At 34.4% G+C, this 14,816-nt stretch overlaps 4 protein-coding genes across 4 annotated transcripts; 2 read left to right on the top strand and 2 right to left on the bottom strand.

Annotated features, from left to right (window-relative positions):
• The first annotated feature begins 705 nt into the window (after positions 1 to 705).
• Positions 706 to 1,949, top strand: LOC121130730 (uncharacterized). Its single transcript, XM_040726439.2, has 3 exons — positions 706 to 1,022; positions 1,121 to 1,391; positions 1,474 to 1,949. Exons 1-3 carry the CDS (start codon positions 908 to 910, stop codon positions 1,877 to 1,879), a joined length of 792 nt encoding a protein of 263 aa, XP_040582373.1. The 5' UTR covers positions 706 to 907; the 3' UTR covers positions 1,880 to 1,949.
• LOC121130708 (transcription factor IIIA-like) lies at positions 1,941 to 3,189 on the bottom strand. The gene has a single exon (XM_040726424.1). The coding sequence runs from the start codon at positions 3,187 to 3,189 to the stop codon at positions 1,981 to 1,983; it is 1,209 nt and encodes a 402-aa protein (XP_040582358.1). The 3' UTR covers positions 1,941 to 1,980.
• On the bottom strand, positions 1,941 to 4,746 carry LOC121130719 (tRNA wybutosine-synthesizing protein 5). Its single transcript, XM_040726433.2, has 3 exons — positions 4,291 to 4,746; positions 3,999 to 4,233; positions 1,941 to 3,923 (listed from the first exon to the last, which is right to left on the bottom strand). Exons 1-3 carry the CDS (start codon positions 4,633 to 4,635, stop codon positions 3,346 to 3,348), a joined length of 1,158 nt encoding a protein of 385 aa, XP_040582367.1. The 5' UTR covers positions 4,636 to 4,746; the 3' UTR covers positions 1,941 to 3,345.
• A 4,066-nt stretch (positions 4,747 to 8,812) lies between these two features.
• On the top strand, positions 8,813 to 10,671 carry L2HGDH (L-2-hydroxyglutarate dehydrogenase). The gene is made up of 2 exons (XM_040726414.2): positions 8,813 to 9,727; positions 9,802 to 10,671. The coding sequence occupies exons 1-2, from the start codon at positions 9,104 to 9,106 to the stop codon at positions 10,501 to 10,503; spliced, it is 1,326 nt and encodes a 441-aa protein (XP_040582348.1). The 5' UTR covers positions 8,813 to 9,103; the 3' UTR covers positions 10,504 to 10,671.
• The last annotated feature ends 4,145 nt before the right edge of the window (positions 10,672 to 14,816 follow it).

Genomic DNA, 14,816 nt, shown 5'->3' with positions numbered 1-14,816 from the left:
TTACTGAATATATTTTTATAAAATTTATACTCATACTTTTATTATATTCGTTGAAAATCAAGAAAAAAAGAAAGAGATTTTTTTCTTTTAGATTATCATTTCATAAACACCCCAACATCAGCTGACGTCATCTTAAGTCGATAACAACAACCTCATCAATAAAAACTTTGTGGCTCTAGCTATATAGAGAATATATAGCTATTCTCTATTAATTATTTAATTTCTTCTGAGATATATAATATATTGTATATCAAGGTTAATATTAACCTTACTGTATATCATGACGTATATGATTCATATACGATATTAGTACATAAACTAAAATAAATAAAGAATTGTTAGATAATTAACGATTTTTATTTATAATACGATAGAGACAACATTTTATCTCTTTACTATGACTAATTCACAAATTTAATTTATATAACTATCAATGGTAATTAATTAATATATTAATATCGTTATGTAAAACCTCATCAAAAATATTGACAGCCAAAAAATGGTGCGAGAAACAAAATTATATATTAGAAATTATTTAACGATATATTAATAGTATAAATAGATGTCCATGAAATATTGTCGGATGTCTTGATAATTAATTAAATAGATAAATAGGGCGGACGTTGCTTATTTATATAAGTATCGGACAGGATTTATATAATTCCGAAATCCTCCCCCCATGCTCTGTGTTCTACGCAACTCTCCAATGTAAAAAACAAACGTTACGTAAAACAACATTGTTGTTATTTTCAGCTCCTTAATCACTCTCTCACTATTTCTACAGTACTGATAAGTGATAAATAACTAAGTAATAAGTACTGATTAGAGTGATAACTGAGGTACAGAGTACGTTAATTGACATCGGAAGAAGGTTCTTACCTTTATTTTAACTACTAATAAGGAAAGTATGATGTCAGTTGTTATAAAATATCTTACTGCTCTGGGTGTTGACTTTGGAATACAAGCCGTGGGATGGATCGTCTCCATAATTTTCAAAACAGAAAAAAACTATGATTTGTTTGGTAGGATATTGCACTTATTAATATTATTATAATATTAATAAGTATAGAAATAAACTCAATTAAATTACGCTATCTTTTCGAAACCCCTTCCTCTCTAGGATCCCTAACCTATATAACAGTCACTTCCATTAGTTTGGCATGGAGTACAAATTCAATCATTCAAATAGTACAATCCAATTTGGTTTTTCTTTGGGCTCTTCGACTAGGAGTCTTTTTATTTATTAGAGTTATTAAAACTGGAGAGGACAGACGCTTTGAGGAAGCAAAAAAAAATGCTGGAGTTATGCTCGTATACTGGACGCTCCAAGGGGTTTGGGTCTTTATGACACTTCTTCCCACAATCATTCTCAACACATTACCTCCATCAAGGTAGTAGTATTAGCTGTATAGCTCCGGCCATAATTTTGATCTGCAGTATACATATATTTACTAATTCTTTCTACCTTTATAGATTTGCAAGTCGATCCATTGGAGCTCCTGAAATCATTGGATGGGTTCTTTGGGGTGTTGGTTTTTCCTTTGAGGTAATTGCGGATTTACAAAAAACTATATTCCGCAATAGTCCCGTTAATGATGGGAAATTTATTCAATCGGGTCTGTGGTCTATTTCTAGACATCCAAACTATTTTGGAGAGATTCTCCTCTGGGTTGGTCATTACATAACCTGTGCTTCAGTCTTTAGGAAATACGAGTTTTTCTCAGTTTTGTCACCGATATTTGTTTTTCTCCTCATAACAAAGCTATCAGGTGTTCCATTATTAGAAAAAAATGGGAAAAAGAAATGGGGTCACCTCCCTGAATACACTACGTATCTCGAGAAAACTCCTGTTCTCATTCCATTCCTCAAATGCTGTTGAATTTATGCACATTTATAACTCTACACTCAATATAACACTGCTATAAATAAATAGGTACAAAAAGAATAAACATATGTATTGCTACTTTTTTATTAAAAAGGTTAATTTCTTTGCATATATTTTGTAACAGAAGATTTAGTTTGATTAATCTTGAATTTCCTTCGGCAAAGATTGATGGTATCAAGTGGCAGCACATCCTCACCATCATCCGAAGATTGAAACTCATCAGCCAACTTGGGAGTAGCAGATATTTCAGACCTAATAGAATCAATATTCAAGTCCAGTACCTTGTCTTGGAGCAGCACATTATTGACAAGTTTAGAGTCTGTATTCGAGTATCCAGATAATATTTGGGCCATAGATTTCTTTCTGACTCCTTCATCTTTCCTTTTACATTGTTGAGCCCTGACCTTTCTTGGTTTTGAAGCTCCTTCCCCATGAAATCTTTCAACATGGTAACGTAATTTGGCTTTGGACACAAACGTGCAAGAGCATTGGCTGCAGTTGATTCTTGTATTGTCGTGATATGTTTTAATATGTTGAGTTAGATTACTATTAAAACAATAAAATCTTGGACATCCCTCTATGGGGCAATGATAGACAAGTCTATTATCCCCGTGCGTGACAAGATGTCTGTTGAGGACTTTTTGAGAGGAAAATCCTTTTTCGCACTCATTACATTTAAATTGAGTGTTTTTAGTAGATTTGTGAATAACATTCACGTGCTTTACAACCTCTGACCAAGTTTTAAAATCATCCAACCCACAATGTTCACATGCATATACTTTATTATGGGTCTCTTGGTGCAAACGGAGTTTATTAGGGAACTTAAAAGATTTGCCACATTTTTCGCATGAGTGAGGAAGTATGGAAAGATGTGAATACTGATGGAGAGAAAGGAGGTTGTGTTTGGAAAAGGCCTTCCCACACTTGCCACAAATATAGGACTTCCCCACATGAAATTTCTTTTTATGTTTGGCTAGTGAATATTTGTTGGCGAATGTTTCTGAACAGTCAGGGCAGAAGAAACGCTCCTTTTCTATGTCATTATCCGTAACGGATGAATGAGTTATGGCAATATGTCTTTTAAGATGTTCGTTTCTAGTATAATCTTTCGAACAGTCACTGCATTTGAAAGGCCTCTCTCCAGTATGTATCCGTACATGATTTTGTAAGCGACTCGGTCTGGAAAAGTACTTTCCACATCCAGGATGAGTACATTCGTGCACAACTTTGCCATCAATCCGTTTTGTGAGACCGAAGTCTTTCATTTCTTCCTCCAAGGACACATCTCCTTCATTATCACTCATCTATAACGATAACAATTGTTAAACAAATCCCTCATGTCATATGTTTAAATTTTAAAACATTGAGTAGATTTATTTATTGATAACATAACGAGAATACAAAATAACAACTTTTTTGTTAAATGGTAGGAAAAGGCGAATTAATATGTGTATTAAAGTTCATTTCAAGCCCTTTCTGTACAAAAGTCCCCGTATTTTGAGAACAGGCGGAAATTTGGACTGATTTTCAATGTTTTTTAGGGGTAATTTCGAAATTCCTATATAATTCATAACTATTTTCAACACTTCAAGAATCTGCTCCTTCGAAGCTTCTTCATGCCACTGTTTGAGGAAAAAATTGTGCAAGACTTCATCTAAGCGAGGAAGCATTCTTTGAAAGGAATCATACTCAGAATTTTGTTGAATAACGTTCTTAATCCAGTATTCAAAGTGTAATCGACATGGAGAATTCAGAACTTTATTAACATAATCATTCTTATTTTTGTCGCCATAGAAGGCATTCATTGAAATTCCATCATCAAGTGCTGATACTTGATGCCAATAGAACGCCGGAATAAAAAGGATTTCACCTGGATGTAGCGTTGTATATTCACAATGAGCCTCTCTGAACTTGGGAAAAGATTTAAAATCTGGATTATCCAAATCAATACGACTTTGAATTGTTTTTCCTTCAGAGCCCAAGGGATTTGGATATAATATATCCAAATCGTATTTAAAGAGACGAAGATTTTTTCTTCCTAGTAAAAAAACAAAACAAGAAGAGCATATTTAATAAAAAAAATAAAGTATAAATACATTCCCGGATTATTTACCTTGTATCATTATAAGGAAATTGTCATCAGGATCAAAATGACAAAATTCGTAATGGCCCTTATGAGCAACCCATAGATAAGGACCAAGATGAAGCTTTCCTAATAAAGCATCGATAGGTAATGTAATTGGAAGCAATTGGGGAAAGGCTTGAGCTACAGAAGCTACAGCTAGGTAACTTTTCAGGGAACGAGGATGAGAAGTGAGTAACTCATGGGCATAATTACGAAAGGAGTCCTAAAATATCAGAGGTATCCGAATGATTGGAATGACGTGGAAACTCCAAATGTTTACCTTACGGATGTTATATGCTTTCCCGACACGATATGAGTCCTTATGCGTCTCTCCACGAATACTAACTTCGTTATCACCACATTTATCAACTAATGACGGAATTGTCCATGCAAATCCATGCCAATGGGGCTGACATTCAGTTATAACAACGGGCTTCTCCTTTAAAAAATAGTCTCTGTGGAAGATTTCTGGACTAAGATCATTAAAGGAAACCCTTTGGATCTCAGTGTTGGACTTGATTCCCGCGATCGAAGGCATGACCGTTTGTTTTATTAAATTAATACTATTTGTTATTTTTATTATGATGTCATACAACTCACGTGATGTCATGGAAATAAATAACATCCATTAAATTTTGCCATATTTAAATTCTACAACTACTATTACTCTTTAAAAACGCGGGTCTGTAAGCTACATTCTAGATATGGCAGCATATATTCGACACGTTTCTAGTAGATAAAAGGAGAAAAAAGGAAAAATGAAGAGAAGAGGAAAAATATATTATTAATAAAATATAAATTATAATATAATTTGAGACGAAATAAATATATAATAATAATAAGGAAAAATCAGAGAGTAATAATAATAAGAAGAAGAAGGAGAGAATTAAAAAATAAAAGTCTAAGCTGTGGGTAGAGATAGATGGAAGATAGATAGACAGTTTGCTATGCTGTGTAGGAATGAGAGAGCTGGAAAGAGAGAGAGAAAAAAAAAAGAGAAAGAAAGAAAGATGAGGGAAGAAGAAGATCGAAGAAGAAACAAGGAAGCTAAATAAAAAGAAAAAAGAAGAGGAAAAAAAGAGAGTGATGATGATGATGAATTGAAAAGTTTGTGGGATGAAGCTGTTTGATAGTAGAATTGCCATTGGTGGTAGTGGTGGTGGTGACTGGTGGCGCTACTTCTCTCCCAACTGCCAGCTGTTTCTTTGCCCCTTCAGCTTTACAGCTATTATTATTCTTGTTCTTCCCCTTCTCTTCTCCTCCTGGTGACAATAACTCTATATAATATTTTATATTATATTATTATTATAAGAAGAAGAAGAAGAAGAAGAGGACTAGAAAAGAAGCAGAAAAAGAAAAGACAAGCAGCAGTAGCAGTAGCAGCAGCAGCAGCAGCAGGAGAAGAAGAGGAAAAGTAAGTAAATGACTGAGTGAGTGAGCTGAGACTTGGAGAGATTGGAGTGAACTTGTAACTTCAAACTGGATTCTAACTGAAGAAGGATTAATCTTGGCTTGAACGACTTACTACTGGGAGACTGGAGATAGGCGAAGAGTGATTGTGGATTGAATGTGATAGTAGAGGGATGAATGAGGAATTAGATCCGGGATCTGTGGACGACTCCTCCGGGAGAAAGCGTCGTCGACGTACGGGTGGAATAACTCTTGGAGGAGGTCGTTTGTTTCCAGGACTGAAGGAGTATGTGGTTCATTTGTTGACCTTTCGATCCGAAAACTACTCTGACACAGACTTTGCAGAGCGGACTTTAATGAACCTTGGGCGTAAAATAACTAAGTATGGTGATTCAGAGTTATCCGAATGGGAGAAATGTGTGAGACTGCGAGACCCAAATACGAGTTGTGTTCGTGTAGCTCGACCTCGGGACTCTCGAATGGCTGTGAGTCGTACTCCCGGTGGAGGAGTCAAGAAAGTCTATCCAGCCATTATTGTTTCACAGATTTTCCGTTTCCCGCAAGTCGTGTTTCATAACGACATTCGCTCCGTTCGAGAATGTTCCCATCAAGCCCCAGTGAAAAAAGAGAGGCCTCCAAGTGACGAGTCTGAAGATCTCATTTGTGTCAATCCCTATCACTATGAAATGACACTTGAAGCCTATGCTAGGCTCAAAAAGAAACAAACCAAGCCTCAAGCCCAGTGGCAAAACGACACAAGTAACTCCTCCTCAAACAGCAAACCCACGGACAATAGTAATCCACGACCTTTTATTGAGTCAGACCTCATTCGTGATCTTCAGTTCTATGATCTGAATAAACGCAAAGCGATTCAGGATCTGGAAAGTCTCAAATTACTCGGCATTCGAAATGGTATACGCTCGGTCGTCAAGGAAAAATATCCAAAACTTCCTGTGCAAGACTCAGATCCTCCCGTGGATGAAGGTCTCATTCAAAACCTATTGGAGGATATCCGTGGCTCCTTTGAAAGACAGTTTGATGATGATCTCAATGCACTTACTCATAGCAGTGTCATGAGTGGTTCCTTTTATCCTCAAGAGTCTGCTTGGAGTCAAAGTCAACCCCCACCCTTTGTTCCACCTCATCCCCCAGAGTGGAATCCCTCAAACTATCTCAATGTTGATTTTGATCATTACTTCCCACCCACTGCACATCACCATCCTCATCCAATGAGTGCGTATCACCCCCCTCAGCAGTCAGCTTTTAATTACGAGAGCCAGAATAATGCATCCACAAGTCATTATTCCCCTTATGACTCTGCATCCTATGGATCACTGCAATAATTCATTATATGTATACATGCTACATACTCATAGCTGTCTTTACTATGTATGGATGGATGGATGTATGTAGTAGGTACATGTTATAATATTATCATATTATAATACTAGGCTTTTTGATTTTTAGTAATATTTATTAATATTTTTTTTTTTTTTTGTTCGCCATGATTGTTATATATTTATATATATTTTTTTTTTTTCAAATTTTACGAGTCATTATTCAAAAAAAAAAAAATAGAAAAGTAATATTATATAATCCCCCTATTTTTTTTATTTATTTTTTTTTATTCTTTTTTTTCTTCTAATTTTCCTTCCATGTGAAATCATGCCCAAAAGGTTTTTTTTTTTTTTTTTTGAAAAAAAAAAAAAATTCAAACAGGCTGTGATAGTTGATGATAAAAAACACTAAGGTTTTTCTAAATAAAAAAAAAATAAAAAATCTTCTAAGACTCAAACAAAGAACCCTCAAAATTTAAATCTCTCTCTCTCTCTCTCTCTTTCCCTTTAAAGTAAAATTAATAAAACATCGACTCATCTAATAAATAATATTCAACAACACATAGAATCGACTTTACAAATAACAATAATAAATTATTATTGTTATATATTTGATTAAATTGATAACTTACTAATTACTATTTTTTAATTGATTTTTGTCCCTTATTATAATTATCTCTCACATTTCTTCTTTTTTGATCATCATCCTTATAGGAAAGTTGAGCACATGGCTATTATAGGTTCACTAGTTCAAATATATCCGTAGCACTTTGAATTTTTTTAAAACCCTTATTTATTATTGTATTTGTAGTAGTTTTGCTATTACGAGGATGAATAGCTTTTGAGGGGCGGGGAGGGTAGATAATTACTGTAACTATAAATATATATATTTGAGACGATGATGATAACGTGTATGGTATGGGCTTTCAAATCTCTTATTTAAAAATAATCCATTTAAGACACATGATAGGTCATTAATCTCGTTTAAGTTGTTTTGTTTGTTTTTATATGTGTAGATTGGTCTGTTCTGTTGTTTTCTTTATTATTGGTTCTTCTTATATATATATAAATATTCGATACCCCCCCTTTCATCCTTGGCTATTCTGTAAAAAAAAAATGTAGTTTTGTAACAAAACTACTACTTCTCTTATAAGTTTTAGAAAAGTTGTAAAAATATTATTAATTTTTTTTTTCAAGCGTGTTATGTTGAATTCGTAGTTTGAGTCATCGACTGTGCAATTATTTCTTATTATTACTACTACTATTTAATTGTTAATATTCAAAGGAAAAGGAAAAAAAATATTTCCACAAATGTTAATCCTCACCACCGCGCACTCCTGGAATAGATCACTGATTGATTGAACCATGTTAAGGAGGATGATGAGGTACTCTTCGTTCTCCCCTTTTCGTATCAACCGTTCCTTTGTCAACTCACGTGTGCAGAGGCCAACAATTTCTCCCCCCTCCCCATCTCAGACGTGAATGTTCAGTGTGACTCCATTTCGTGGTGTACTATTATAATATCTATTCAACTAATAATTTAATTATTATATATCATTTAGGTTTTATTCATTATTTACTTACTTACTACTGAGTGAGCGTGTAAGTAGATATTATTATACATACAATTTAGTTGAGTGAGGCCCTGTCCCTAATCATAACCTAATTATTAATTGTATATTTATATATTCTCCTCAAATTGTAGTGTATGACTTGATTATGATGATCATATTCATTCTCTCTCATAACACATCAAATCTTAAAAGAGCGCATTACGATTATTATATATTATTAATTAATTAATTATTACTTCAACTATTTATAAAAATAATATTAATAATTATGTTAGTATGATCATTCTCATTTTTGTTACTGTGTGCAAATATTATTTTGTACTCATTACACAGAAGAAAATAATGTTTATTTCATTCAAGATTATTCATCATTTATAATAATAATAAAGATTTAAATACTACATAATGTACCCTCTCCTAATATGTTGGTAAAATTATTTCAATCATCTTGCTGTGTGAGTCACATGAAGTCTATGACGTCACACAGACACATTCTCTTCTTCCTAATAGGAATAAAATTTACTGCTTAATTTAGTTTATAATACATTGCCATGGTTCTTGAATGGTTAATAATAAATAATACACGTTTCTTTTAACCTGCCACAGTTGATTTTTATGTGATTTTCTGTTTTTGTTGTACTATTTAAAAAACAATATGAGTGATAAAATCCAAACTAGAATTTCTCGTTTGCACTCTGAGGTGATCACATCAATCTGATTCTTCAGTATTACGTATTTATATCATTCAAAGAAACAGAGTTCATACCGTGTCATGCGTTCTCTGTCTATTTTATTTAAATCAAGGGCTACTACGACTCATTATCGCCATCAATATATTCACAAGAGACATCATAGCCAATTTGATGTGGCAATCGTTGGAGGTGGCATTGTAGGATGTGCAAGTGCTCAAGAATTAATATATCGTCATTCTCACCTTAAAGTTGCTCTTATAGAAAAAGAGAGTTCCTTGAATGTTCATCAAACCGGACACAACTCTGGAGTAATTCATGCGGGTCTTTATTACAAGCCCGGAAGCCTCATGGCCAAATTATGTCTTGAGGGACTCCTTTCCACTTACAAGTTCTGTGATAAATATAATATTCCCTATAAAAAATGCGGAAAATTGGTTGTGGCCACGAGTCCATTAGAAGTGGAGCGTCTCAAGGCCATTTATGAACGTGCTACTCAGAATGGAGTTCCTGGGATATCTTATCTATCTTCACTTGATGAAATTCAAAAGATTGAGCCCCATTGTCATGGGCTTGAGGCTATTTCTTCTCCAATGACCGGTGTTGTTGACTGGTGTTGCGTTTCCAATCAATATGCTCTGAATTTTCAAAATAAAGGAGGAAAAATTTTTCTAGACTCTGAAATTGTGTCCATTGATACCAATGAGGTACATATTAGTTATTATTTACTATATAGAGTAAAAAAGATTAACAGGGTATAATTGAATTAATCATTATATAGAGGGAATTTATATCCTTACAAGATGGCCATGGAAATATAATCCAAAGCAAATACGTCATTACATGTGCTGGTTTATATTCAGACCGTGTCTCAGTTATGACTGGAGGATCTTTAGAGCCAAAAATTGTTCCTTTTAGAGGAGAATATTTCTTACTAAGTCCAGAAAAAGCAAAACTTATTAAAGGGAATATTTATCCTGTCCCAGATCCAGCATTTCCTTTTCTGGGAGTTCATTTTACTCCACGAATGAATGGAGATATATGGGTGGGTCCAAATGCACTCCCATGTGCGAAAAGAGAAGGCTACACTTGGCTGGACTTTAGTTTCAAAGATCTTTTTGAGATCCTACGCTATCCTGGATTTTATAAAATTGCTCTGAAATATTATAACTATGGTACTGGTCAAATCATTGGAAGCTTTTTTCCTTCAACAGTTGTTCCTGAACTTAGGAAGTTTATACCATCAATTGAGACTCGAGATTTAATGAAAGGACCTTCTGGAGTAAGGGCTCAAGCTATGAATTCAAGTGGGGATCTTGTAGGGGATTTTATTTTTTCAGAAGAAGGAGATAAAAGGGTACTTCATTGCAGAAATGCACCTAGTCCTGCGGCCACTTCGAGTTTGGCCATAGCACGAACTATGATTGACAAAGTAGAGGAAAGATTTGAATTTCCTAAGATTGGAAATGCATCTTTGTATTAATATGATATACATGTTATGTATGTACATACTTAACTCTGGAAGGATTCAATATTTAACTTATAAAAATATGTACATAAATTCTAAGAATTGATCCATTAAATTGTGTCTTATATATTATGTATGTACTTTATTTCTTCAAGTCCCTCAAATAAAATTAAAATAAATGTAGCTAGATTAAAGAGTCGAGCTCTTTAACATTTTTTTCATTACGAATCTCATCATTTTTGGATTGTAATAATTAATAGGTACGTGGTAATTGTACAAATCTCCGTGTGCATACATTAAAAAAAAAGTATATTTTAAGTAAGATAATAGTACTTTTACAAGGAAATCTATAGATTTTCTTGACTTATATTAATTATTTCTCCCTATTTTCAAAATTCAAACGTATTAGCGAGGAAGGAGTAAAGATAGGACGGGTCAACATTTTCTCGACTCCGATTCTGTTCGGCTATTTGGACGTAAGTATTAGAGTATATTTTGGCCAAACTTTCGGATCCAGATCTGAAACCATAATTAGACGTATACTTCTCTAATTTTATGAACATTTTACCTAAGTGAAATAGGGTCCGGATTAGTTTAAGAGTTATGAAGCTTGAACACAGGAAAGTTGGATTCAAATACAGCTCTGGGTCCTACTCCATCCTTTATCAATCTCCTCCATCCCAATGTCTTATCTAGGAATTCAAAAACAACAGGTCCATTGAAGAAGCTAATCCATTTACGCATGGAGATTTGAATTATTTATTAGAAAACGATTTATACTGCGAGAGATTCGTTTAAATTTGCATGTGTTGGGATTAAGTAAAGAAATTGTCTTTTTGAATTGAGAATAATTAAGGTGGACATGTGACGTCATAAGGTATAAAAATGTAATTTAAAAGTCCTGATTTTTTTAGCAATGTCAGTTTTATATTCAATAACTGTAGAGCCCAGCATTGACCGGATTTATTAGGCATTGACGGACGAAACAAATTCTGCTTTAATAATATAAATGATAACTCCAACCAATCTTTGTGTTCACTGTTTTCTATTAGCACACTCACACGGAGCTATTCACTTAATACCTAGACGTTCCTTCCTCAAATATAAAATAAAAATCCAAAAGGTTTGATGAGCCAGGGAGTACTTTAGGTCGTTGTTTCGTCGCTAAACCTCATATGGATCCTATTCATTTTTATAAATTTCCTATAGAGTACTTTCCACCTTTTTCTTTTTGATATGATTTGAACCTTGAATTACAGGGTCCCCGGAAAGTTCTGTTAAAATTAACTTTATATAATATAACTAAATATAAGATTGCAAGGTATTATATTTAAACTCTAGTTACGTTGGAAGTAGATCAAAACAAACAGTTTTGTTAACAACAATGGAAGCCAAGAGAGAGGCTATAATCAAGGAGTACCTGAAGGGCAAATATCCACCAGCTATCTTGAGGAACCTAAAAAGCTTGGAGGTCAACCCTAGGCTCATCAAGAGAACCGTTCAGAGGTACACAGAGACTCAATCTATCAAGGACAGACACAGATCAGGCAGACCAAGTTCAAAAAGGACGCCCGCAATTGTCAAGGCAAGGATTGCAAGAAAACCTAGGAGGAACTTCAACAAGATGGCCAAGGATTTCAACATGGGTGCAACAACAATGAGAGACCTTATTTGAGATGACCTTGGGATATATCCCTACAAATTGAAGTCGCAACAAGGTAAAGGCTAAAAGACTTTAGAGAAGCAATCTCATTCTTCAGAATCTGAGGACTGGCCCGGCTCCCAACATTATGTTCAGTGATGGGAAGATTTTCACTATGGAACAGGCTTTTAACCCCCAAAATGATCGGATTCTGGCCAAAAAAGTTAAACTGACCATGGAGTCAACAGAGTGCATAAGCAACGGTATGTGATGGTTTGGATGGATGTAACAGAGACAGGGAATTTCCCTTTGGTGTTTGTGCCAGTCGGGGGGAAGATCACCAAGGAGTACATTAGCACCATCCTGGAGGAAAGTATTGTCACCTGGGCTCAACAGCACTTCTAGAGTGAACCATAGACCTTCCAACAGGATGGTGCTCCCTCCCACACATCCAGAGAGACGCAGCGGTGGTGTGGGGCCAATTTGAGTGGCCAGAGAGACTTCGGGCTGTGGTCAAGGCTAAGGGTGACCGTTTCGAATAAAAGTTATGACACATGTTTTTGGAACTTGTTTCGACCTATGTCTATAATTATATTAAATTATGTAATTAGTTATATCATTATTACTTTAATAAACATCTAACAGAACTTTCCGTGGACCTTGTCAATAGTAGTATAGTAATTCACTGTTGAACCAATGAATACTTAAACTAAAGGGAAAAGAAGGCCTCGAAGAGGAGTTACTATATGACTATGAGCAAATATGAAAATCCAGTATAGAATGGCCATGTTAAAATAAAGAAACCGAAAATCAATATGGTAACTTTAACAATTTGAAGAATGTTTTGGAGGAGAGAAAGAATAATTCTCATGACGTTTCATTTGCTAGAATTACTCCGATGTCGATCCCTAATTCTACTCTGAGTCCATCAAAAACTTACAATTTTAACTCCGCAACAAATCCTCAAGGTTACGCTCCATCTTTTATGAGCACACACGAACGTTCAAACAGGGTTTGAACATAATTGAATATATTTAGGAAAGGATGTTCAATATTGAGGAATTAAAGAATAATGACAACTGCTAAGGAGAAGAAAATTCCTTCTTTATACAACCTATTAGAAATTAACGGCTCAGCTAAAAAGCACGCCGAATTGACATAATTGGCTATGGGCAGTGATGTAAATTGGGGGAATTTTTTAGCTGGACCGTTTTTTTGGAATGGTAATTTGAAGGATGAATTTTATTTTCCTTACCAGTTCTCATAATTATTTAATTCCTTAGTAGTGAACACTGAACATCCTTTCCTAAATAGATTTAATTATATTCAAAATCAATGTAACACTCAGGATTTTTTGCGAAATTATAATTTTAAGTCCGTGTTGGACTCAGAGTAGAATTGGTGATCAAAATTGGAGTAATTCTTGACAATCATTGTCCTTGTTTGTATCCAGTTCTCCTTTCTCTTTCCATCTATTTCCATCACTGCTCCTAAACCTAGCGTTAAGATACAATTTTATCTATATGCTCCCCACTCACTAATTTTTGAAATAATATGTTAAACAAAATTCATATTTTCCTTTACAAATCAGGGAGCACTATATACATGGAAAGTGCACTTCTTTTAAGAAAATACATAGGTTGACATCAACAATCATCTTCAGTATATCTAGGAAAATATTTTATCCAATCAAACGCCACGTAGATATACTAAAGATGATTGTTGATGTAAACCTATGTATTTTCTTAAATACCCAAAGTTCCAACAGGGGGCCTGAAAACTCGTAGAAAGGGGATCTCATTTTAAAATGCATTAATGTAGAGGGAAGCTTTGCATAGTGAAGTTTTGGATTCTCTGGCTTAAGAAATCTTATAGTTCTCATATTATAGGGACATGACAAGTTTAGTAGCGGATCTGGATCCATAATCTAGCCCACCTCCCTCTTGTATTTACACTGTCTTGTGCCTTAGCTATTTGGAACTCATATACAACTGTATCACCCTGGTAACGTAAAAAATCATTGGAAAACGGCTTTGTGCACTTGCACAAAAAAAAAAAAAAAAAAACTCCGAAAATTGCCTTAATGATTAAAACTCATTTATTTTTTATAATATATATTTTATTTTCTTTATAAATTCTACTAAAAGCACAATAACCGAGACCGATAAGCAATATATTGCAGAGTCGGTTCTGATTCTAGCGGTTTGCTAAGGGCATAACCTTGGTCATCTTAAGTCTATCACACATGCTTTTGTTTTTGAGTTACAATCACAAGGATTTAGACAATTTTTACACCCCTGTTAATCAGAGATTTATAAAATATGACCTAGATAGAGGAGCGGCTTGACATAGTTTGCACAGGGTTTTTGTCTTCCCAAAGCTGTTTTCATTATTATTTAATTCTTGAATACAGAACATCTAATTATAACTTAATAACTAGTGCCTGTGCTCATGAAAGACAGATAGTAATAATGAAGGTCTGCTCCAGTGTTGTAAGTGTAATCTTTGTTGGACTCAAAGTATAATTGAGAATCCACATCGGAGTAATCCTAGCCTATATGGCCTTACTATGTAAAGAGTGTGTATTTTGTTTATTTCCTTCCACTCACGACAGCTTGCAGATGATTTAATAAAACGTCATGGCCACAATGCTGCTTTCCTCCCAAACATTCTCAAATTGTTAGGA

This window comes from Lepeophtheirus salmonis, chromosome 1, assembly GCF_016086655.4.
Source record: "Lepeophtheirus salmonis chromosome 1, UVic_Lsal_1.4, whole genome shotgun sequence".
NCBI lineage: Eukaryota > Metazoa > Arthropoda > Copepoda > Siphonostomatoida > Caligidae > Lepeophtheirus > Lepeophtheirus salmonis.
This window is presented reverse-complemented; position numbering and strand designations above follow the sequence as displayed.